At 45.5% G+C, this 25,706-nt stretch overlaps 1 protein-coding gene across 7 annotated transcripts in view; it reads left to right on the plus strand.

Moving 5' to 3' along the window:
• Positions 1 to 10,388: 10,388 nt before the first annotated feature.
• The window catches only part of LOC147100332 (uncharacterized), a 146,608-nt gene continuing 131,290 nt past the window's right edge, over positions 10,389 to 25,706 (plus strand). For 3 of the 7 annotated variants that reach the window (XM_085967924.1, XM_085967925.1, XM_085967926.1), the window contains exon 1: positions 10,389 to 10,629. In XM_085967924.1, coding sequence (XP_085824050.1) covers positions 10,398 to 10,629 — 232 coding nt within the window. In that variant the 5' untranslated portion in view covers positions 10,389 to 10,397. The remainder of the gene's footprint in view (positions 10,630 to 25,706) is intronic. The other 4 variants (XM_085967923.1, XM_085967930.1, XM_085967929.1 and 1 more) reach the window with 3 other exon arrangements.

The following is a 25,706-nucleotide window of genomic DNA, read 5'->3' on the forward strand; positions in this document are numbered from 1 at the left end:
CGTATGTCCCGTTATCACTTGTCACCTCTTACAAGCAAACAGAAAGTATTAAACTCGTTCGAAACGTAGCCCCAAGGGCTCAACAACAATTTTAACAAAGGTTAACACCAGCACATGGTGGGACAATCTACAAGCATCCCCGTGATATCGAGTGATTTGGGAAACAATATCACTTTAAAACTATGTCTGGCTGCACTAAATGCTGTTTTAGTTGTACTTTACGCAGACTAAGTTCATTTAAAAAGTCATATTCACCCCAACTCTCCTGAGCACACCCCCCACGCTGGATCTAGAAAATGGAGGCTGTGAAGAAAGGGGAGGTTCCTTTGGCATCACATGGCCTTACCCATAACCCTTTTCTCAAATTCTAAAGGGGAAAATGAACCGCGCCATCTAGTGGACTTAAATATTCACTGCATTTTCCCACTTGGCTACATTCTCCCCTGCTTTAAAGTCAACGTCCTCGGTGACTTAGCACCCATTTTTCACTTCTTTTACAGCTTCTCGAAAAAATGCAGTACCCAGACTCGATAAAACATGAGAGAACACCTCAGGACTGAGTGAGACTGCATTACAGGCTGACTGAGGCAAATGGTATGGGTTAGGGTTTACCCCAGCATTGGCTCTTTTAGTTCTGCGAGGAGCCGGAATGGGTACCTCAACCTCAGTCCCACACTCAGAAGGGTCTGAATGCTCTGGCTCAGAAACAGCCTCTGATTCCTGTACATCTTGGGCGTTACCAACAGGATCATTGTTTACTTTTTCCTCCTGAGTTAACTCTGGATAGGTGACTTCCTCTACCACAACAAACTCAGTATCAGAGGGCTCTGGCAACGATTCTGTCAAAAGAGTGACAGGGGGTACGGTGACAGGGGACTTGGTTCTCGTCCGCCTAGGCTCAGGGACAGGGGTAACACATGGCCTAAGATTAACTCTATGGACCCTTTTTAAAGGACCGCCCTCTACAGGCTCAACTGCATGTGTAGTACCCTGTACCTCCACCACTCTGTACACAGTAGGACCCCACGCATCCTGAATTTTGTTCCTACCCAAAGGCCTGTGTCGTAAGTATACCAACTGACCCACCTCAATGGTTGGACAGTACACTTTGTCTTTGTTAAGTTCAATTCTTTGAGCTGATTTCTTTTCAGTGTACTCTCTTGCCCTTGCATGTGCCTCCTTCAAACGCTCTTGGTGGACAACCAACCACTCATGTTTCTTGTCTAACACTTGCTCCTGACCTAATAAAGCATCTACAGGAAGGTGTGGATGAACCCCGAAAAGCAGATAGTACGGTGAGTAGCCAGTCGTAGCATGGGGTGTTACATTGTAGGCATACACCAACTCAGATAAGTGCTCAGGCCAGCGGCGCTTCTTTTCTGGAGGCAGTGTACGCAAAAGATCATGTAAAGATCTGTTGAATCTCTCACATTGAGCATTTCCTTCTGGGTGGTGTGGGGTAGTGCGGGTTTTCTTTACACCATAAAGCTTACACAGCTCGGCAATGATTTCACTCTCAAAATTTCGACCTCTGTCTGAATGCAATCTTTCTGGGACCCCATACTTCATGAACCACTCTTTGAGAAGGACTTTTGCCGTGGTATCAGCCTTTTGGTCCCGAGTAGGGAAGGCTTGTGTGAATTTAGTGAAAACATCGGTCACCACTAACACATTCTCACGACCATCGGAGGCCGGTTCCAGCATGGTGAAATCTACAGCAACTACTTCAAGGGGCCGGGAGGCTAGAAATGATTTCATAGGGGCATGTATCTTGGGGTGGGGCATTTTTGTCAAAACACACCTCTCGCATTTCTTGACCCACTGTTCCACATCCCCATACATCCCAACCCAAAAACATCTCTGTCTCAAAAGGTTCTGTGTGCGCTCTATTCCCTGATGGCCCATACGATCATGCACACCTTCAAGCACGACTTCTTTCAAACAAGAGGGCAGTAGTAGCTGGTGACACTCACCAACATGGACATCCTCGATTACACGGTACAACAAACCATCTTGCTCACAAATACGGGGCCACTGCTTTAACGTGGATAATACTAGCTTGGATAACTGCGACCTCTCCTTGTAAGTTGGCCTCCGCTGCTCACCCCAAAACTTCCTAAACACGCTGAGGGTGGGGTCTGTGTCCTGAAACTTACGTAGTTCCTCTTTAGAGTAACCGGGAAGTGTTGGTGTGTTACCCTGCAACTCACTACGCTCAGTACTTTCTTCTGCGTCCGAAACACGGATCTGTCTGACTTTACAGCACTTGACTCCTGCTGTCCCTAAGTCTGGTCCTAGAGCTGTTCCCTTGTGAGTGACATTACATATGGCCACACAACCATCATAGTCCGCATCCCCACTGTCTGACTCGGGCTCCCCTGCTAACGGCTGCCTAGAGAGGGCATCTGCTGCTGCATTACAGCGGCCTGGGCGGTACTTGACGTCAAAGTCAAAAACAGCTAACTGAGCCACCCATCTTTGCTCAACAGCACCTAACTTAGCTATAGAAAGGTGACACAGGGGGTTGTTATCTGTTATGACAGTGAACTTGGAACCTAGAAGGTAACCTCGAAATTTCTCTGAAACAGCCCATTTGAGGGCGAGGAGCTCTAGTTTCATACTGCTGTAGTTTCTGTCATTTCTTTCAGCATTACGGAGCCTCCTACTGGCATATGCTATCACTCTCTTCCTATCTCCCTGCTGCTGGTGGAGGATGGCACCTAATCCTAGGTTACTGGCATCCGTCTCTACAATAAAAGGCTGAGTGAAATCTGCGTAACCTAACACTGGAGCACTGATCAGCTTTTCTTTCAGCTGTTCGAAAGCAGCTTGGCACGCCGCTGTCCATGAACCTTCAAACAACCGTTTTGCTTTTGCTGGGCTGTCTTCCCTAAGGCATGCATTGACTACGTCATGGAGAGGGCCAGCTCGTTTAGAAAAATCCTCAATGAACCTCCTGTAATAACTACAGAAACCAAGAAATGACCTCAGATCTTTGACTGTACTGGGGACCGGCCACTTCTTTACGGCGGCAATTTTCTCTGGATCTGTCCCTATACCCTCCCCTGAAATTTGATGCCCAAGGAACCTGACTTCCTGCTGCAGGAAGTGACACTTTTCAAGCTTTACTTTCAAACCTGTCTCTTTCAGTCGTCTTAGAGCTGTCTCAAGCCTCTCTAAATGGTTCGGGAAGGTCTGAGAGAACACAAGGATGTCATCTAAATACACTAATAGGATGTGGAACACTAAGTCGCTCATAGTCACTTGCATAAGTCGTTGAAAAGTCGCAGGTCCATTACAGACACCAAAAGGCATTCTGAGGTACTCAAAAAGGCCAAAAGGAGTTGTAAAAGCAGTCTTAGGCCTGTCACTTTCACGAACAGCAACCTGGTGGTACCCACTTGCAAGATCAATGGTCGAGAAGAACTTTGCACCATGAAGGGCATCAAAACTCTCGTCAATGCGGGGCAAAGGAAATGCGTCACATCTGGTTTTTGAGTTTAGTTTCCTAAAGTCAACACATAGTCGTATGTCTCCATCAGTCTTACGAACTACCACTATGGGTGAAGCGTATGAACTATTGCTCTCCTGGATGACACGCTTTCTTAAAAGCTTAGTGATGTGGTCCCTCACCTCTTTGTACAGTGTAGGTGGGATACGACGGTATGGCTCTGTAACTGGTGCGTCATCTACCAAGTTAATCTCATGCTCAACTTTATCAGTGTAGCCTAGGTCCTCATCCTTAAAAGCAAATACTTCCGAATACCTGGCTAAAAGTGCACCTAACTCTGCTTGTTGGCCCTGTGTGCCACCTATGTGTAGTTTGTCCAAAAGCAACTGAATGTCTTTGTCTGTCATCTGTCCTTCTTGTCTGCCAACAGTTACTTCCTCTGTGTCAGCGGAGATGCGTTGAAATCGCACCTCACAGGAGTCCTTGTCTACACACTCTGCCTGAGTCGGAATACCAAGCCTGGTCCTGGGGTTTAACCACACATCCTCCTCAGAGAAATTTACCACCTGCACTGGAAATAAATGTCCCTTTGATTCAACTAGAGTGGGGACAACTACCAGGCCACCTGGCAATGGTGTGTTACCTGGCTCCAACAGCATTTTAGTGCTGCCACCTGACTGAGTTTTAAGTCCCTTTACGTAGACTGTAGCTATGGAAGACGCAGGCACATGTACAGCACCCCTACCAGCTACACGGACAGAAGATGACTTTGGAGTGATGTTACACTGTTGTACTTGCTGAAATGCTTCCCTCCAATCTGAATCCAACTTTCCCCCTAGAGTAGTGTCAAACTCAGCATGAACTAGTTGTCTGCATCGGCTGATGATGTTCATACCAATAAGACCTGGTGCTGCAGGCTGTGACTGCTGATGCTCTTTGACTACCAGGAAACCACATTCGGGTAAGGTTATGCCCATAGTTTCAACGTCTAACTCAAGGTAGCCCAAGTAGGGAATGTCCAACCCGTTGGCGGCAGTGATCTTAAGCCACCCGGTTGTAGGCAGCATATCCTCATCCCTCCCAAGTAAGTGCTCTCTGAAAAAAACTTCAGTAATAGTGCTGACTTGGCTCCCGGTATCCAGTAAACAGTTAGCAGTAACCCCCCCAATCTTGAGATCTACTACTGGACATTTACCTACTGCACGGTCAAGAAATCTGTCACGAATACCAGTACTGTTCTGAGAGCCTGCAGGTTTTCCTCGCATTGCCCGGCTCATGGCAATCGAGGGAATTAGTTTTCCTGCACCCCAGCCAGCATTGGTGGATGTGTTTGCTACCTCGTGCTTCTGAGGACACTGTTTGGCAATGTGCCCCGCCCCGTTGCACTTAAAGCAAATAGGCTGACCTTCATCAGTGAACTTTGGCTTGGCTCTAGGTTTCCCAACCTTGTCATTACCCGTGTTTTCCTTCTGTAGAGCAAGACCCCGTACTGCCTCTGTTAGTTCCCCGATAGCTTTACCCTGTTCCGCCACCACTTTAAGAACATCCTGTAAAGTGACAGCCTGGCTGCCTGGTACCCCAATGGCAGAACACTGAAGATCCCTCCCCGTACTGTCACACACTACATTCTTGCTCTTTGCAACTTTAGTGCTACAGGGCTGGTCTTCTAAGGACCATAAGACAGCTTCCTCACGTACATCGAACAGGGTAGACTGGGGGTTGTCTCGTACAAACTTGCGCAACTCTCTCCGGAGTGAGGGATCTCTAACACCATCAACAAATCTGTTTCTGACAACCCGTTTTGTGTCCGGCACAGCATCAGGTGATTGCTTTACCAAAGTTCTAATAATCTGAGAGAGTGCATGTGAGTATTCTTGGAAACCTTCACCCTCTTCTTGCTTGCGTCCATAGAAAGTTTCTAACAGCTGAGACTCACTGCGTTTTTCGGTGAAAGCCCCCCTTAGGTAACTGAACAGGTCACTGGGCTGCTTAGACTCTCCACCCAACCGTAACCTAATTTCCTGTAGGGCTGCCCCCCTCAACAAAGATCGAATGAAATCTACCTGCTCTGCAGGAGTCTGATCTCTAGCTCGTAGTACACTTTCAACCTCTTCAATGAACTCATCAACTGAACGACTATCTTTAGATACCTCACCACTGAATGGTTGGATCTGACGCTCTCTGGGTACATACACATATGACTTGGTTGCCCCATTACCTAGAGTGGCAATAATTGCCATTGCTTGGTCATGGTTTTTTTTCAACTCTGAAATCTGTGCCTTGAGTTGATCTATCTGGTTGCCCTCACCCACACTCGAGGTATTGTCCTCACCATCCGAATTGTGAGCTCCACCCGCCTCCTCAGGAGGGTCTAACATTTTGACTCAGTTCACAAGTCCCTGACAGTCACTGAATGGGATGGCCGCTGTGACGATTCTTCTCCAATGGTGTCCCTCCTCGGTGCCTTGATGGGTCCTCTCCCAGATTGGTCCTGGCGCCCTCTGGATCCCGTCTGTCTGGTCTGGTCCTCCTTAGCAACCCCAGGCAGCACTCTCCGTCCGTCTCCAGGTCCACTTGGCACCACACCGCTCTTCCCCCACTGCCGTATTTTATGTAACTTTCCCAAACCTGAGAAACTCCAAGCTAACAGACCCCACTCCTGGTACCAAAATGTGTAGCCTGGCGAAATGGAGCAGCACAGGACACGAACTTTCGTTTTTGGGGTTTTTTATTCTGTATTAATAACTTGGGTCTGGGTTTAGGATGAAATTGTAAATACATAAAACACAGTCGACAAAATACGGCAGTGGCTTGCTGCAAAACAGAACATGAGGCAAACCACAGGTGAAGGCAGTTAATTAACTAACAATCATTATACAAAACAAAACATATCATACCATACATTCGTATGTCCCGTTATCACTTGTCACCTCTTACAAGCAAACAGAAAGTATTAAACTCGTTCGAAACGTAGCCCCAAGGGCTCAACAACAATTTTAACAAAGGTTAACACCAGCACATGGTGGGACAATCTACAAGCATCCCCGTGATATCGAGTGATTTGGGAAACAATATCACTTTAAAACTATGTCTGGCTGCACTAAATGCTGTTTTAGTTGTACTTTACGCAGACTAAGTTCATTTAAAAAGTCATATTCACCCCAACTCTCCTGAGCACACCCCCCACGCTGGATCTAGAAAATGGAGGCTGTGAAGAAAGGGGAGGTTCCTTTGGCATCACATGGCCTTACCCATAACCCTTTTCTCAAATTCTAAAGGGGAAAATGAACCGCGCCATCTAGTGGACTTAAATATTCACTGCATTTTCCCACTTGGCTACATTTACGTGGAGGCGGGTTTTGGGCGGGGTGGTGTCGGGACCCCCGAATTCGGGATTTTTGCCCCCCGCACGCCTGAAAGCCCGCCTCACGGCACACTGAAAATCGACCCATTGAGTTTTTTCCTCAGCTGACCGAAGGTTTTTGTTCTGTTTTTTCACCTCTCCCAGGCTGCGTGGACAGGGCAACGGGGGGCTAATGGTGCACAGAAGTTATACCATGGCAGAACAGACAGACTCAATGAACTGGCTGATCTGTACTTGCTCTTTCTCATATGTTTTAATTCTACCACTTCCAGTTAAGACTTCATCTGCATGCAATTTTCTGGTCCCACCACTAGACTACTTCACTGCACATGTCCAAATCTGCACTTGGAGCAATGAATAATTATAAAAATGGGCTGATCCCTGAAAATTGTGTGCTAGCACACAACTACACTGGCTAGATTTGCACTAATTCTTAACCATTCGGAACTGAATTATACCAATAAGCAAAAATCTCTACATTTCTTACACATCATGCTACACAGCTGCATACAATAATCAAACACCACTATATTCACGTATTTTCTGTATTACTGATTACTGAGTGGTAATCAATTAAAAATCCCCATAACTCTTTGCCAGCCCCTTCCAACTTGGCCCAAGCACGAGTTATATTGGTGCACAGCATCAAACAGCAATAGCCTGTGGGCATGATTCTCCACATAACAACAAGGTAGGCACTAACTGGAAGTAAGATGAGGTGCTTCTTAACAGCGAGGATAAAATTGAAAGCCAACTCAAACCTTGCCAATCTCATACATACCACAAAAGTCATTTCAAAGGCACCATTGACTCGAGAACAGAGCACAAGATACATGCCTACCCTCTCACACAGACAGGGTGACCTGATAGAGGTCTTTAAGATTATGAAAGGGTTTGATAGGGTAGACGTAAAGATGTTGACACTTGCGGGTGAGAACAGAACTAAGGGCCATAAATATAAGATAGTCACTAATAAATCAAATAGGGAATTGAGGAGAAACTTCTTTACCCAGAGATTGGTTAGAATATGCAGAAGCAACAATGAAATGCCATGTAACAACAGAAAATGCTGGAAAAACTCAGCAAGTCAGGCAACATCCGTGGAGAGAAATTTGAGCCGACGTTTCGGGTTTGACCCTTCTTCAAAACTGGAGAGAAAAGGAACTAGATCGAAGGCAGGGCTGCGATCGGACAAAAGAATAAAAGAACCAAAAGAAGTAAAAGAGATTAGAAGCTAGACGAGATGGTAATAGGCTGTGATTAGGTGTAAAGTGTACTGGCAGGGCAAAAGATAGCTGCCAGGTGTGAGAGAGAAACAAAAGGAAAGGGGGGGGGGGAAAGGAAAGGAGTGGAAAAATATAAGTGAAAATGAAATAGGGGCCGAGGTTATGATCTGAAATTGTTGAACTCGATATTGAGACCGGAAGGCTGCAGACTGCCTAATCGGCAGATACCTGATCAAACACGAGAAGGGAAACTGAAAGTAATGAAGATGAACAAGGTTGAAGAGCCAAACGGAGATCCCGTCGCAGAGAAGAGCAGAACTTCTTCAAGGTAGGCATTCCTAGAAGAGGTGTGGCAGTGAACCAAACACTAGTACGATAGCAAAATACTGCAGATGTTGGAAATCCGAAATAACAACAGAAAATGCTGGAAAAACTCAGCAAGTCAGGCAACATCCGTGGAGAGAAATTTGAGCCGACGTTTCGGGTTTGACCCTTCTTCAAAACTGGAGAGAAAAGGAACTAGATCGAAGGCAGGGCTGCGATCGGACAAAAGAATAAAAGAACCAAAAGAAGTAAAAGAGATTAGAAGCTAGACGAGATGGTAATAGGCTGTGATTAGGTGTAAAGTGTACTGGCAGGGCAAAAGATAGCTGCCAGGTGTGAGAGAGAAACAAAAGGAAAGGGGGGGGGGGAAAGGAAAGGAGTGGAAAAATATAAGTGAAAATGAAATAGGGGCCGAGGTTATGATCTGAAATTGTTGAACTCGATATTGAGACCGGAAGGCTGCAGACTGCCATGCATTGACAGGTGCGTCCCAATATTCCGTTATTTTGCCATCAGTTTTACCATGTCCAGTTATCAAAGGCAGCTGTTTGCCATTCTATTGCTGATGCAGATTTTGTGCAGTTTCAGATTATGTCCTCCTGCAACTGAAATACAAGCATTACATTTTATTCACGCTTTCCTCCTGTTTATCCAAGCCTGCAATAAACTCAATTTGTCATTCCAGTGTCTGGCTTTCTAATGAGGCATTGCAGGCTACAGTGATTCTGAATGATTCAGCCTGGATGCGATGTACCTCACAGTGCACGCACTCCATCTTTGACAGTGAGTGATGTAGACTTCCAGTATAACCAGAAGGACAGCCAGTTGCAAATGCATGTTCTGCAAAGAGTTTTTTAGGGTCTGTCAAGGCTACGAGGTACTGTGTGGCAGTTGTACTTCAGTTTATTCTTTCATTCACAGATCCACGAGTCAACACTTTGGCATTAAACTTTGGGATACAGAAGTAGTCTCAAAACCTTGTTGGCATTTCTATGGAAGTAAAACAGTTGCATCCAAAGGAAGGTTAACATCATTTTTCTTTGTCAAAATATTTCAGGTTAACATTCTTTTCCTTCCACTTTTCAATTTCCAAGAAGAAATGGTGGACTGAAGAGATAGTGTGAGGCAGGGGAAACTCAGACACAGAGGTCTTTAGGACAATAGAAGGGATGCCATCAGAACCAGAGACTTGCCTCACTTGTTCCTTCTATGTTCCAATTGTTCCTCTGCACCCTCACTGCACTGAAATCAAAGCTCATTGTTTCATTCTCTCCCAGGGTCTCAAAACTGTGAATGTCCTTCCTTCCCTCAGCCTTTCCTTCCTCCTGCAACCTACAGGCTTTTGAAACACAAATCTCGCTGTCGCCTCGCCAGGTTTCACAAAAGATCTCCCTCTCAGACCAGGATCCTTCATCCCAGGCAGAACTGTTGAGTTCCCCATGCTTTGGAAACTGAGTTTGTTACAGGAGCAGGGTTTAAATCTGTGTCTTGCTAAAAGCTGGCACTAGATAAAGTTGGGCTTTGAATCAGCTCTTCGCAGCTCAAGCACAAGTGGCACCCAGATTGTTGCATTAATCCAGTTACTGTCATAAATCTGGATAGATTTGACCACAATGCCACCAGGATGGCATTAATTTATTTAAATTTGAGCTGTTATTTTCCTTTACGGTGCACTGATCACGTTTTAACAGCTGTGTGCCATTCTGTGAATGAAAAACACATGTAACAGATGTAGCTAAGTGAAGACTATTAAAGTACAATTTTAAATATTCATTGGTACAAACAAAGATGAACTTCAAACAGCCTCACAGGGCTCACCGATGGCTCAGCTAGTCAGGATGCTGCCGAATGCGAATCAAAGCTGTGGAGACCCCTAAGATTCCAGGTTTGACTTCCAGGTTGCAACAGAGTTAGCTGACTTCGACCATGGTGCCAGCAGCTACATAATCTGTGTCCCTGGCCTAGCAGAGCAAACAAATCTCATCCAGAGTTCCTGCTGTCAATTGCGCTCCAGGAGTAAATCTTGCCAGAAATGTATGCGAGCATGGGCAACAGGTGTGGGCCATTCCCGCTCTGGAACTCCAGGCCTGCGAGGAGTCAGCAGCAGCAGCAGCGGAGGAGGAGGAGGAGGCAGAGGATTAAAAAGCGCAGGAGGCAGAGGCAGCGGGGCTGCGAGGGGTCGGCAGCAGCAGCGGAGGAGGAGGCGGCAGATACAAACCCAGCAAATTCCAAAAGAACAGCAAAAGCAAGGAGTGACGTCACAGGTAGGTGGTTGGTGGGTGAGTATAGGAGCACTAGAGTAGGCAAAGGCACAGTAATGAGAGGCACTAAGGGATTGCACAAGGGTGAATAGGTAATATTGTTGTTGTAAATATGTGTTCACTGATATTTGATAAATTTATTAATTCAGTTTGAATTATTTTGTGGTGTCTCTCATTTCAGCTTTGCGCTGTGATATTGGCCTGCGACAGGGATGGAATGATGGGGATGTGGTGAACAACGGGGATCCAGGGTTTAATTTATTGGAACCGCAGTCTGATCAGGCGGTCACAGACCGCCCTTCCAGAAGGCCGATTGAGTGGCTGCCTCCTCCCTCGCTCCTGTTGCTCCTCATCCTCCTCTTCCTCTCCTTCTTCCTCCTCCTGAAGTGGTCCCGCAATCCCTGGTGGCAAGGGCTGGGCCCTCATGATGGCCAAGTTGTGGAGCATGCAGCAGACCACGACAAAATGGGACACCCACTCAGCTGAGTACTGGAGGGCTCCTCCTGAGCGGTCCAGGCAGCAGAACCGTTACTTGAGCACCCTGATGGTCTGCTCGATGATGTTCCTGGTGGCAGCCTGGCTCTCATTATATGAGTGCTCAGCAGGAGTGTTGGGGTTGCGGAGGGGAGACATCAGCCAGGTGGAGAGCAGATAGCCCTTGTCTCCGACCAGCCAGCCACGAGCTTGACGTGATGGTTGGAAGAGTGCTGGCACACCGGTCTAGCACAGGATGAAGGCATCATGGCTGCTGCCAGGATAACGGGCATTTAATTTGAGGATTCGCTGTCTGTGGTCACACACCAACTGCACATTTAGTGAGTGGTAGCCTTTGCGGTTACGGAAGATCTCAGGATTGTTATGGGGTGCCCACAAAGCCACGTGGGTGCAGTCAATAGCGCCTTGCACCATGGGGAAGCCCACTATCTTGGCAAAGCCCCATGCATGTTCGTCCTGCTTCTCTCAGGGCCTCAAAGGTTGTAATCTCTGGATTACTCCCGGTGCCACGTGCTAGTGAGTATAGGAATAGGAAGATAGAACAGATGAATGCGTGGCTAAAGGGATGGTGCAGGAGGGAGAGCTTTAGTTTCCTGGATCACTGGGTCTGCTTCTGGGAAAGGTGGGACTTGTACAAGTCGGACGGTTTACACCTGAACCAGAGGGGGACCAATATCCTTGCGGGGAGGTTTGCTAGCACTGTTGGGGGGGGTTTAAACTAACTTGGCAGGGGGATGGGATACAGAGTGGAGCTATAGTAGGGGGTGATTTACAGCCAAATACGGAGGAAAAAACAAGTCAGCTGGGAAGGCAGAGCAAATATGTGAAGGCAAAAGGCAATATGGCAAGGCTGGAAGGCATTTATTTTAATGCAAGGAGTCTTGCAAATAAGGTGGATGAACTGAAGTTGTTGTTGAACACATGGGAGTACGATATTGTTGCTATCACGGAGACATGGTTGAGGGAGGGTCAGGACTGGCAGCTCAATATTCTGGGGTATAGAATCTTCAGGCGAGACAGAGGGGGGTGTAAAAGGGGAGGGGGTGTTGCAATATTAATTAAGGAGTCAATTACTGCTGTAAGGAGGGATGATATATTAGCGGGTTCCTCTAATGAGGCCATATGGGTAGAACTTAAAAACAAAAAGGGGGCAAGCACTTTGCTGGGAGTGTACTATAGGCCCCCAAACAGTCAGGGGGAGATAGAGGAACAGATATGTAGGCAAATCTCAGAGAAGTGCGAAAATAATAGGGTAATAATAGTGGGGGATTTCAACTTCCCCAATATTAATTGGGATAGTCAGAGTGTGAAAGGTTTAGAGGGTGCAAAATTCTTAAAGTGCATCCAGGAGAGCTTTTTGAGCCAACATGTAGAAAGTCCTACAAGAGAGGGGGCGGTACTGGACCTAATTCTAGGGAACGTAGCCGGGCAAGTGGTGGAAGAGTCAGTAGGAGAGCATTTTGGCGACAGTGACCATAATTCGGTGAGATTTAAGGTGGTCATGGAAAAAGACAAAGACGGCCCGGAAATAAGGGTTCTAAATTGGGGGAAGGCCGATTTTAATATGATAAGGCAGGATCTGGCAAAAGTGGACTGGGAGCAGATACTTATAGGAAAATCCACATCAAAGCAGTGGGAGACTTTCAGAAGGGAAATAGAGAGAGAGTACAATGCCAACATGTTCCCGTAAAGGTCAAGGGTGGGACCAACAAGCAAAGGGAACCTTGGATGACAAGGGATATACAAAAATGCATTAGGAAAAAAAGGGGGGCTTTTGGCAGTTACAAAAGACTTAAGACGGAGGAAGCCCTAGAGGAGTATAAAAAGTGCAGGGGCATACTTAAAAAAGAAATTAGGAGAGCGAGGAGGGGCCATGAAATAACACTGGCGAGCAAAATAAAGGAAAATCCTAAGATGTTTTATAAGCATATTAAGGGCAAGAGGATAACCAGGGAAAGGGTAGGGCCCATTAGGGATCAAAGTGGCAATCTGTGTGTAGAGCCAGATGATGTAGGCGGGGTTTTAAATGAATTTTTTGCATCTGTGTTCACTATGGAGAAAGACGATGTAGACATAGAAATCGGGAAAGGGGACTGTGATATACTTGAACATATTAGCATCGAGAGGGAAGAGGTACTAGAGGTTTTAGCAGGCCAAAAAGTGGATAAATCCCCAGGCCCGGACGAGATGTATCCCAGGCTGCTGTGTGAGGCAAAGGAGGAGATTGCAGGGGCTCTGACACAAATTTTCAGAACCTCTCTGGCCACAGGGGATGTACCAGAGGACTGGAGAACAGATAACGTAGTACCATTATTCAAGAAGGGTAGCAGGGATAAACCAGGGAATTACAGGCCAGTGAGCCTAACATCTGTGGTACGGAAATTATTGGAAAAGATTCTGAGGGACAAAATTAGTCTCCACTTGGAGAGGCAAGGATTAATCGGGGATAGTCAGCATGGCTTTGTCAAGAGTAAATCATGTCTGACCAATCTGATTGAATTTTTCGAGGGGGTGACTAGGTGTGTGGATGAAGGAAATGCTGTGGATGTGGTATACATGGACTTCAGTAAGGCTTTTGACAAAGTCCCGCATAGGAGACTGGTAAAGAAGGTAAGAGCCCATGGGATCCAGGGTGCCTTGGCACGTTGGATCCTAAACTGGCTGAGTGGCAGGAGGCAGAGGGTGATGGTCGAAGGTTGCTTTTGTGACTGGAAGCCTGTGTCCAGTGGGGTACCTCAGGGATCGGTGCTGGGTCCCTTGCTGTTTGTGATCTACATAAATGATTTGGAGGAGAATGTAAAAGGTATGATCAGTAAGTTCGCAGATGACACGAAAATTGGTGGGGTGGTAAATTGTGAGGAGGAAAGCCTCAGGCTACAGGACGATATAAACGGGTTGGTCAGATGGGCGGAAAAGTGGCAAATGGAATTTAACCCTGAAAAGTGCGAGGTGATGCATTTTGGACGGACAAATAAGGCAAGGGAATACACAATGAGTGGTAGGACCCTAGGAAGTACAGAGGGTCAGAGGGACCTTGGTGTACATGTACATAGATTCCTGAAGGCAGCGGAACAGGTAGATAAGGTGGTTAAAAAGGCATATGGGATACTTGCCTTCATTAGCCGAGGCATAGAATATAAGAGCAGGGAGGTTATGATGGAGCTGTACAAAACGCTGGTAAGGCCACAGCTGGAGTACTGTGTGCAGTTCTGGTCGCCTCACTATAGGAAGGCTGTGATTGCTTTGGAGGGGGTGCAGAGAAGATTCACCAGGATGTTACCTGGGATGGAGCGCCTCAGCTATGAAGAAAGACTGAACAGGCTGGGGTTGTTTTCCTTGGAGCAAAGAAGGCTGAGGGGGGACCTGATTGAGGTGTACAAAATGATGAGGGGCATAGATAGGGTAGATAAAGAGGAACTTTTCCCCTTAGTAGGGGGGTCAATAACAAGGGGGCATAGATTCAAGGTAAGGGGCAGGAGGTTTAGAGGGGATTTGAGGAGGAACCTTTTCACCCAGAGGGTGGTTGGAGTCTGGAACTCACTGCCTAAAAGGGTGTTAGAGGAAGGAACCCTCACAACATTCAAGAAGCATTTGGATGAGCACTTGAAATGCCATTGCATACAAGGCTATGGACCAAATGCTGGAAAATGGGATTAGATTGGACAGGGCTTGATGGACGGCGCAGACACGATGGGCTGAAGGGCCTCTTTCTGTGCTGTATAACTATGACTCTATGACTCTCTGGTGATGGAGAAGGAAATGTAGTCCCTTCTCCGACTGTAGAAAGCCTCTGTGACCTCTCGGATGCAGCGATGGACAGCGAACTGCGAGATGTTAGCTATATCTCCTGATGCAGACTTGAAGGATCCACTGGTGAAGAAATTGAGGGCAAACGGTGACCTTGACTGCCACTGAGAGAATCATCCTCATCTGAGGCTCAAGGTCTGGTTGCACGAGGTGGCAGAGTTCTGTGACCACCTCCTTGCAAAAGTGGATATTTCTAATATACTGCTCCTCACTTAATTGGAGGTAGGGGAAGTGCTCTCAGAAAACCCTCGGAGGGTAAGGCCTCCTGTTGAGAGCCCTCATGGCCCTTCTCCTCCCTCTGGGCAATGTTCCCGTCTTTCTCGCTGCCTCCGCTCCCTCCACCATAGATCCTGGAGGGTGAGGTCGACGCCCAGCACAGCCCCCATTAATGTAACCAAGTGTGGCACTTTGATATGTTGTGAGAATAAATGTAACTAATTGTTAGTAGCCACAACACCCCTGATACTAAACAACCTTCAAATGACTGTGCAACAGTTTAATTCAATGTCAAACTGACAAGGAAGCAGTGAAACAGCACTAACCTGACAGCTGTGGCTCATTACTCATGATCCCTTTAAGTAGTGCCCCTGGAGCCAGCATCCACCTGCTTGATGCCTCCTCTCCATGTCGCTGTCGGGGCAAAGTGCTAAGGCAGGGGGGCTAACAATTAATTTTGCAGATCGGGCACCCACGATCTGCATGGCACGGGGGTACCCGGTGGTAACTCGCAGCGGGATTTGGCATGCATCACTGGATTCACCTCGCCCCGGTGCTACTGCATCAGTGCCCTTTTAGCACCCCCGCCAGGCGCTAACTGGAGGCGCTAACCAACTGAATTTTTCCCCCTTAGTCTTAAGTTTACTTCTGTAAATTAGTTAATAGTCGAATAAATAGAGGCATGGCAGGGAACCTCAGTCTGGAATGCACATCCTGTGCCATATAGAAAATCCAGGATGCTTCCCATGTCCTGGTCAACCACATGTGCAGGAAGTGTCATCAGCTGGAGGAGCTCGAGCTCTGGGTTTCAGAGCTTGAGCAGCAGCTGGCGTCACTGCGATGCATCCCTGAGGCCGAGAGCTATGTGGATAGCACGTTTCAGGAGATAGTCACCCCGCAGCGTAAGAGTGTGCAGGCAGAGAAGGAATGGGTGACCATCAGACAGACAAGGAGGACCAGACAGGTATTGCAGGAGTCCCCTGAGTGCATCTCACTCTCCAACCAGTATTCAGTACTGAATACTGGTGAGGGCAATGGTTCCTTCGGAGAGTACAGCCAGAGCCAAGTCCACGGCACTATGGGATTCAATAGTTAGGGACATTGGAACCGGTTTTGTGGGAGGTGGGACTTGTACAGGCCGGATGGGTTGCACCTCAACAGAGCTGGTACCAATGTCTTCGTTGCGGGGGGGGGGGGTTGCGAGTGCTGTGAGGGAGGGTTTAAACTAATTTTGCAGGGGGATGGGCACCAGGGTGTAGCATTAGAAAGGAGAAACAATGTGCACAAAGGATGGGGAGAAACAGATAGCACTAGAGTAAGAAATAGTACGGTATTAGGTGGGGTCAGGTTAAGAGAGAATACAAGAAGGTCTAAGACAGGTTTACAGTGCATATGTGTAAATGCACAAAGTGTGGTAAACAAGATTAGTGAGCTGCAGGCGCAAATAGCCACATGGGAATATGATGTTGTGGCGATAATGGAGACCTGGCTCAAAAAAGGGTTTTAAATATTCCAGGTGCTCAGGAAAGATATGGAAGGAAAGAAAGGAGGTGGGATGGCAGTATTGGTTAAGGAGAATGTTACAATGCTGGAGAGAGAGGATGTCCTGGAGGGGTCAAGGACAGAATCTATTTGGTTAGAGTTAAGAAATAATAGAGGTGCCATTACACTACTAGGTGTATTCTGTAGGCCACCAAATAGTGGGAACGATATAGAGGAGCAAATTTGCAGGGAAATTACAGAGAGGTGCAAGAACTATAGAGTAGTGATAATGGGGGGCTTCAACTACCCTAATATAGGCTGGGATAATAATAATGTAAAGGGCAGAGATGGGGAAGAATTTCTGAAGTGTCTTCAGGAGAAATTTCTTGATCTGTACTTTTCCGGCCCAATGAGGAAGGAGGCATTGCTGGATTTGGTTCTTGGGAATCAGGTGGGTCAAGTGGAGCAAGTGTCAGTAGGGGAGCCTTTAGGGAACAGTGATCATAGTATCATAAGGTTCAGATTAACTATGGAAAAGGACAGGGAGCAATCTAGAGTAAAAATACTTCATTGGAGAGAAGCAAATTTCAGTGGGTCGAGAACGGATCTGGCCCGGGTAAATTGGAATCAAAGATTGGCAGGCAAAACTGTCATTGAACAATGGGTTGCCTTTAAAGAGGAGATGGTTCAGGTACAGTCGAGGTACGTTCCCACGAGAGGGAAAGGTAGGGCAACTAAAGCCGGAGCTCCCTGGATGACGAAAGAGATAGAGAGTAAGATGAAGCAGAAAAAGAGCGTGTATGACAGATGTCAGGTTGAGAATAAGAGTGAGAATCAGGCCAAATATGGAATTTAAAATTATTGTCTAGGCATATAAATGGTAAAAGGGTAGTAAGGCCAGGTGGGGCTAATTAGGGACCAAAAAGGAGACCTATGCATGGAGGCAGAGGGCATGGCTAAGGTACTAAATGAGTACTTTGCATCTGTCTTCACAAAAGGAAGAAAATGCTGCCAAAGTCATAATGAAAGAGGAGCTAGTGGAGATACTGGATGAGATAAAAATTGATGAAGAGGAGGTACTAGAAAGGCTGTCTGAATTTAAAGTTGATAAGTCACCAGGATGGGATGCATCCTAGGATGCTGAGGGAGGTTAAAGGAGGAAATCGCAGAGGTACTCGCCATAATCTTTCAATCCTCCTTAGATAAACCCAGCAACTACAGGCCAGCCAGTTTAACCTTGGTGGTGGGGAAGCTTTTAGAAACGATAATCTGGGTCAAAATTAACAGTCACTTGGACAAGTGTAGATTAATTAAGGAAAGCCAGCATGGATTTGTGAAAGGCAAATCGTGTTTAACTAACTTGATTGAATTTTTTGATGAGGTAACAGAGAGGGTTGATGAGGGCAATGCGGTTGATGTGATCTTCCAAAAGGCGTTTGATAAAGTGCCACATAATAGGCTTGCCAGCAAAGTTGAAGCCAATGGAATAAAAGGGACAGTGGCAGCATGGATACGGAATTGGCTAAGTGACAAAAAAGAGAGAGCAGAGGTGAACGGTTGTTTTTCAGATTGGAGGAAGGTATACAGTGGTGTTCCCCACTTCTTTTCTTGATATACAATAATGACTTGGACTTGGGAGTACAGGACACAATTTCAAAATTTGCAGATGACACAAAACTGCATCAGAGAAAATTAGTTTTCCTTTCGACTCTTGGTCCAGGAACTGACCCTCAGTTTCACCAACCAATTTAGGTTTCACCCCATTACATTCTGATTCATCCATTTCCGTTGGGATTCTAAGTCATACCAAACAAATCTCAGTAACTCCACCCACTTTATCTGTCCTATTTGCCATGTCTGCAATCCTGCAGCCTTGTGAGCTGTAAAGGCACAGTGACAAGGAGCCATCAATCTATTCTGCTGTCCTTGAGTTCTCACCTGCTCCAATTACTTCCATCATCAGTTGGCACAGGCCCAGTGAACTGTTATAACCAGATGCTTCATACCCCCAGAGCAGACAGTGGAAAAAACCCATCAAACAGCAGATGTACTCTGGAGAGCTAACACTCTAGCAAAATATAATTGTTATGACCATGGCCTTCAAATGCTGTGCTTTTCCAAATGGTGCCACCAGTAACTCACACACTTAAAATCTCTATACATAATAAGCCTAGAGAAACTAATCAGACACTATGCATGATTTGAATTACCATTTATTGTTATTTTAACACCAGTGTTGATCCATGGGTGAACACAGACACTAAATAATGTCAATCGGGAAATCAGGACTAAACGTGGGCGTCCCAGAGCTGAATGCTCAACTGAATCAGCTCTTAACTTCTCATTGAATGGTTTAGTCTAGAAAGGAGCATTACTCCAGACTCAATGACATAGAAGTCTGACCTTGGATTACTCAGAGGAAATTGGCTAATAGCCGATATTGTTGGAGCGTTTCGACTGAATTGTCAAAAACTTTGTCCTGGGTTGTCCCAGGTTTCACTCAACTCAGGTCCATCCCTTTAGACTTGGCAAAACTCTCTTTTAACCGGCACCTAAATAACCGGAAACCTCTGTTAACCGGCAAAATTCAGGAGTAGGTTCAGGTAAGTTTTACTTCATATTAGTGGCAGTTCCTGGATCTGTGGCTGTGTAACTGGGGTTTGTGCACTTGTTGCTAAGCAACAGGGACACTTGGTCTGTGGCCGGAGTTCCTGCACATGTTGCTAAGCAACAGGGAAGCCTGGATTTGTTGCTGTGTACGGAGCTCTCGTACCTTTTAAACTATACCTCTCTGTAATCCGGACTTTTTGATAAACCGGCACCACGCCGGTCCCGTTGGTGCCGGATAATAAAGAGTTCCCTGTAGCTCAGATATTGCTGGGACAGTGCTCACTGTGTGGTACTTCTCCATTCCTTTCCTATGCATTTAGAGTATACACTGTTTATAAGGACAGGTAAATGAGTCTGGTTTAATCTGTAAAGGATATTACAAAAGCTCCTGGTTTGATTTTTTTTCTATTAATATCCTCGAATGGGCAAACCAATATTGCACTGTTTTTCCTTCAGACCAAAACTTTATAAGTAGAAGTGTCACCTCTATCTAAAAGTGGAACCCTTATGGAAAAAGATAATGGGCACAGGGTCTCAAATTGCTGGATGTGCCATTTCTTTTGCTTCTAAACTTTGTACAGCACATTAGACCGCAATGATTTTTATTATTACTTCATCATGTCACCTTATATCTGCTTGCCTTCACATGTTCAGAGCTATGTGGTGGAGCCATGCTCCCTGCATGGAGTGCTGGGAATGCCCATTGGAAATTTGGGCATGGATTCTCCTTCCATAGGGACAATGATGTCAGTGTATGTCAAGTAATAAAAGAAAAAGGAGCAGAAATAGACAGAATTGAAAGAAAGACAGCGACAGAGAAAGATAAAGAAAGAAACCAGAGAGAGATAGACAAACAGAGACATATGTAAGAGGGAGAGATGGAGAGACCTTTACCAGTACCTTTACCATCTGGTTTCCCCTAGCATGGGAATAGCAAAGATTTTAAACATATACTGAGAGAGAGGAATATCTCTTCACCTTTACACATGGAGGGACTCTCCTGAATCCAGGTGTACAGCAAATTGTTTACAATTCTCAAGGGGCCTGCCTCCTCGAGAATTATGGTGAAGACGACAATGTGACTCAGACATAATAGAGAAACAAAGTGCACTCCTACAATGAACACAGGTAGCTTTCTTGCAAACTACTATGAGCATATATATTTTTAAAAAAGCACACACACACTTTCCCAGAAGTAATACAAATTACTTTCCTGTCTTCTCCACCATTTCAAGTCCAATTTCAATCAATGTAACAGTAGAGGAAGATTTACACAATGTCTGAAATAGTCTTTCTCCTACCCAGAGCACCCAATTGTGTTGCGGGAAACAACATTATGCTCTGTAATCTGAAGAGTTATAGTGACATCTTTGCATTAAAGTGCACCCAAAATGATTTTGCATCAATGCAAAAATGACAGTATAAATGCACCCTTACAGGATCCTATAGACGTTACTAGAACAAGTCCTGTACATGAATGGATATGTCATAATTCAGCAGAGAATCTGAAATGTATTTTACATGTTCCAATCTAACAATTTAATCATAGAAAATGGTTCGGTTTTTCTTTCCTGTGGTTTTATTATAGTCACACAAAAAATGAGCAATCTAGCACTGGCATTAACCAGTTAGCTGCCTGCATTCAAAAAGAAAAGAAAGATTTGCAATTGTATGGCGCCTTTCATGAGCATAGGATGTCCCAAAGCACTTTACAGCCAATGAAGTACTTTTTGAAGTGTTCTAATGTTGTAATGTCATGTTGTAATGTAGGAAACACAGCAGCCAATCTGCGCACAGCAAGCTCCCACAAACGGCAATGTGATAATGACCAGATAATCTGTTTTTTTTGTGATGTTCGTTCAGGGATAAATATTGGCCAGGACACCGGGGATAACTCCCCTACTCTTCTGCGAATAGTGTTCCACCTGAGAGAGCAGACAGAGCCTCAGTTTAACGTCTCATCCCAAAAACTGTACCTCTGACAGTGCAGCACTCCCTCAGCACTGCACTGGAGTGTCAGCCGAGATTTTTGTGCTCAAGTCCCTGGAGTGGGAATTGAACCCACAACCTGCTGATGCTGAGGTGAGAGTGCTACCAACTCAAAGAAAATAGCAATGGTGCCATTATCACAACTGTCTCCCCCCTCAACTAAGGGAGCACCATATTGTTCAATCACCAAGGAGACCCCATTTCCCCACAGTTCTCATTTGCGTCCTCAGACATGACATTTTGTTTAACACTCGCTCACACCCAACGCCACTAAATTCCCTGACCCATCTGCTCTGCCTGACCTACGCTCCCCTCTGTGAATCCAGTTCACCCCCTCCTGGAATGACCCAGCAGAAATTCAAGAGCCAGTGTGTTAATGTCAGTTGAGACTGGGACTTGAGCTTTCAGCTCTGCTACTCTTAAGGAAAGATCCTGACCATGTTAACAATCAATACGTAGTGCTGCTAAAAAAGGTGCAGGGCTTTCCAAAATCTTCAATGTGACTGCATGTATCTGTAACCTACACAATACCTCACACAAGCTTTGCTAAATAAAGCCCTTACCTTAAAAAAAAATGTAATTGCCAATTTTCTTCCATTATACAAAGACTCGATAACAATCTTGAAGTATGGCTGCTAATTACATTTGCACTAAAGTTGGGAAATTCACCAAATCAGCTTGCTGAAATCCAGTGTATATCTAATCATTAAATGCAGCTGAGACATAACTGTACAAAGACAACAGTGCAGAGAAATTCTTTAGTGCCTTAGAACTGGCAACTACAGCACTAAAGTGTCAGGCTGTCAATGAAAAGACCAGAGTTCAAATTCAAATCCCCGTATCAATTGGCATTGGCACAGGGGCTTCTTGAAGAGGGCGAGCATATCTGGGGTCATTCCAGGAGGGAAAGAAACTGGTTGATAGGAACATATAAAAAGGGCAAGGAAAGATTGTTGGGTCTATCAATGCTCACTCTATCCACTACCAGATGCATTCCGCCTCCCCAAACGTGAGTCGTGCTGACTCGTGAAGGTAACAAAAACAAGCCTGTATCCAATTTCAGGAAGGAAACTCCAGGCATCCCCAATTCCACAGGAAACTAAGCAATTTCCACAAGACCATGGTTACCCTTGATACAGGAAACTCTTTTTTTATCCGGCACCGACGGGACCGGCGTGGTGCCAGTTGATCAAAAAGTCTGGATTACAGAGAGGTATACTTACCAAGCTACGAGAGCCCCGTACACGGCCACGGGTGCAGGAGCCCCGGTTACACGGCACTTGTGCAGGAGTCCCGGTTACACGGCCACAGATCCAGGAGTCCCTGTTGCACGGCCACAGGTGCAGGAGCCCTGGTTACACAGCCACTAATATATAGTAAAACTTACCTGAACCTACTCCTGAATTTTGCCGGTTAAGAGAGATTTCCAGATATTTAGGTGCCGGTTAAAAGAGAGTTTCCTGTACATCACCAGGCAAACTTAACTAACTCACATATATGTTCCAATGTCCTCCTTACTTAAGAACTTGTCAAATAAGAACATAAGAAATAGGAGCAGGAGTAGGCCAATCGGCCCCTCGAGCCTGCTCCGCCATTCAATAAGATCATGGCTGATCTGATCCTAACCGCCAATCCACTATCACAGAACCATCTCTTGAATCTAACAGAATTAGACACACGAAATAGGAGCAGGATCAGGCTACACAGCCCCTGGGCCCGCTCCGCTACCCACAGGGCCATGACCGATCCGAACCTGGACTCATGTCCAAATTCCTGCCCGCTCCCCGTAGCCCTTAATTCCCTTTACTTCTAGGAAACTGTCTATTTCTGTTTTAAATTTATGTAATGATGTAGCTGCTACAGCTTTTTGGGGCAGCATATTCCATGGACCTACCACCCTCTGAGTGAAGTAGTTCCTCCTCATCTCAGTTTTGAAAGAGCAGCCCCTTATTCTAAGACTATGCCCCCTAGTTCTAGTTTCACCCATCATTGGGAACAACTTCCCCGCATCCACCCGATCCAACCCCTTCACAATCTTATATGTTTCAATAAGATCGCCTCTCATTCTTCTGAACTCAAATGAGTAGAGTCCCAATCTACTCAACCTCTCCTCATATGTCCATCCCCTCATCCCCGGGATTAACCGAGTGAACCTTCTTTGTACTGACTCGAGAGCAAGTATGTCCTTTCTTAAGTATGGACACCAAAACTGTATGCAGTATTCCAGGTGCGGTCTCACCAATACCTTGTACAACTGAAGCAATACCTCCCTATTTTTATATTCTATCCCCCTAGCAATGAAAGCCAACATTCCATTGGCCTTCTTAATCACTTGCTGCACCTGCATACTAACCTTTTGAGTTTCGTGCACCAGGACCCCCAGATCCCTTTGTACTTCAGTACTTTCCAGTTTCTTGCCATTAAGATAATAACTTGCTCTACGATTTTTCCTGCCAAAGTGCATAACCTCACACTTTCCAGTATTGTATTCCATCTGCCAAATCTCTGCCCACTTACTTAGCCTGTCTATGTCCCCTTGCAGGTTTTTTATGTCCTCCTCACTCACTACTTTCCCTCCCATCTTAGTATCATCTGCAAACTTTGATATGTTACACTCGGTCCCCTCCTCCAAATCGTTAATATAGATTGTAAAGAGTTGGGGACCCAGCACTGACTTTGCACTTGAAGGATTGCAGCATTTGCACAATTACCACAAGTTTCAGGGGAGAATGTTACCCCTTACCCTTAGCTGTCTATCCCTTTCTACTCAAGCTTACCTTTTGGGTGGATGGACCATAGTAACACAGCCAACATTAAAGAAAGAAAGAAAGAAAGAAAGAAATTAAGGGAGATGTCTGTGCACCAAACCACCACCTGCCGAAGGTCAATAATAGACAGAGTTGGTTGAGGAGAGAAAAAGAGACAGAAGCTAATTTGAGGGAATTAAAAATGTGGAAGACAGAGAAAAAAACAATTTAGCAGTAGATCCATGAGGAAGTTTACAACAGTAAGATTTATGAAACTGCCAGAATACTTTCCTATAACCATGTGGCAATTCTCCAGTCAACTCTGGAGAATGTCCTACCATTATTACTTCCCATTGCACACAACAGTCAGTGCTCCTGACAGACAATGGATATTGTTTCCATGAAGGAAAGTAATTACACAGCGAACAGGGATGTAAATGCCAGGATTTATTAATTACTTCACTTCAAATTGAAATTGTTTTTTTTCCTTGCTTTGGGAATAAATCATTCACCCTTTAATTAATGCTCTAATCCATAAATACTTGATGTGGTGCTTAACAGTGTTCAGAACCAGGAGACCATTTTCATTTTTCTAATCTGGACATGAAAATATGGAACAGCTGAATATTTATGTTTCTGAGGGTTACGCTCCAGCAGCCCATGGAATTGTAGGTTCGGTTGGTAGCTTAAGCCACTTGGATACCAGCCAAGACTAACAAAAATAAATTCCCCCCACCCCTCCGCAGGAAACATTGTTGAAAAGGTGTGAACCTTTTTTTTTTCCTAAGGTTTATTTTAAGTGCGCTCCCTCAGTACTGCACAGGAGTGTCAGCCTAGCTTTATGTGCTCCAGTCTCTGGAGTGGGACTTGAAACCCACAACCTTCAGACTCCGAGGTGAAAGTGCTGCCCACTGAGCCACAGCCGAGTCAGAGAGTCACAAGTTCAAACCCCACCCAGAGACTTGAACACATAACCTAGGCTGACATTTCAATGCACCACTGTGGGAGTGCTGCCTTTTGCATGAGATGTTAAAAGAAGGCCCTGCCTACCCTTTCAGGTGGAAGTAAAAGATCCTACGGGGCTATTTGGAGACGAGCAGGGGAGTTCTCTCAGTGTTCTGGCCAACATTTATCCCTTAACCAACACCACTAAAAAATAAATCATCTGGCCATTTATCTCATTGCTGTTTGTGGGAGCTTGCTGTGCACTAATTGACTGCCACATTTCTCAACATTACAACAGTGACTACATTTCTAGAGGTACTTTGTTGGCTGTAAAGCATTTGGGAATTCCTGAGGTCATGAAAGGCGCTATATAAATGCAAGTTCTTTCTTTCTGTTATCTTTATATGCTATATATAGTACGCATATTCATATACTTTTCCCATTACTGTTACATACGATGCTTAATTCTCGTTCATATATATTCTGTACTTTCATGACATCATTTTTCCCCTTCAGAAACTTAATTATTCAGAGCTGATAAGAAATCCTTAACCTGCAATTAAATGAATAATTATAAATGGTTTATGGTGCATGAACATAAATTGATATATCCCCACCTATTGCTCAAACCTCACATCTAGTTGATGACTTGGGTACATCTCATCCTTGACTGTATTAGCCCTCCTTTGAAGGCAAGGATTTCATTATGTAAGATACACACATTACTCAGGGAGCCCACCTTTTAATTTTGATTGAACCCCACTCCTCCCACCTTTAACATTTGATTCA

Source organism: Somniosus microcephalus, chromosome 26 (genome assembly GCF_052327205.1).
Source record: "Somniosus microcephalus isolate GS21.2 chromosome 26, FLI_Smic_1.0, whole genome shotgun sequence".
Classification (NCBI taxonomy): domain Eukaryota; kingdom Metazoa; phylum Chordata; class Chondrichthyes; order Squaliformes; family Somniosidae; genus Somniosus; species Somniosus microcephalus.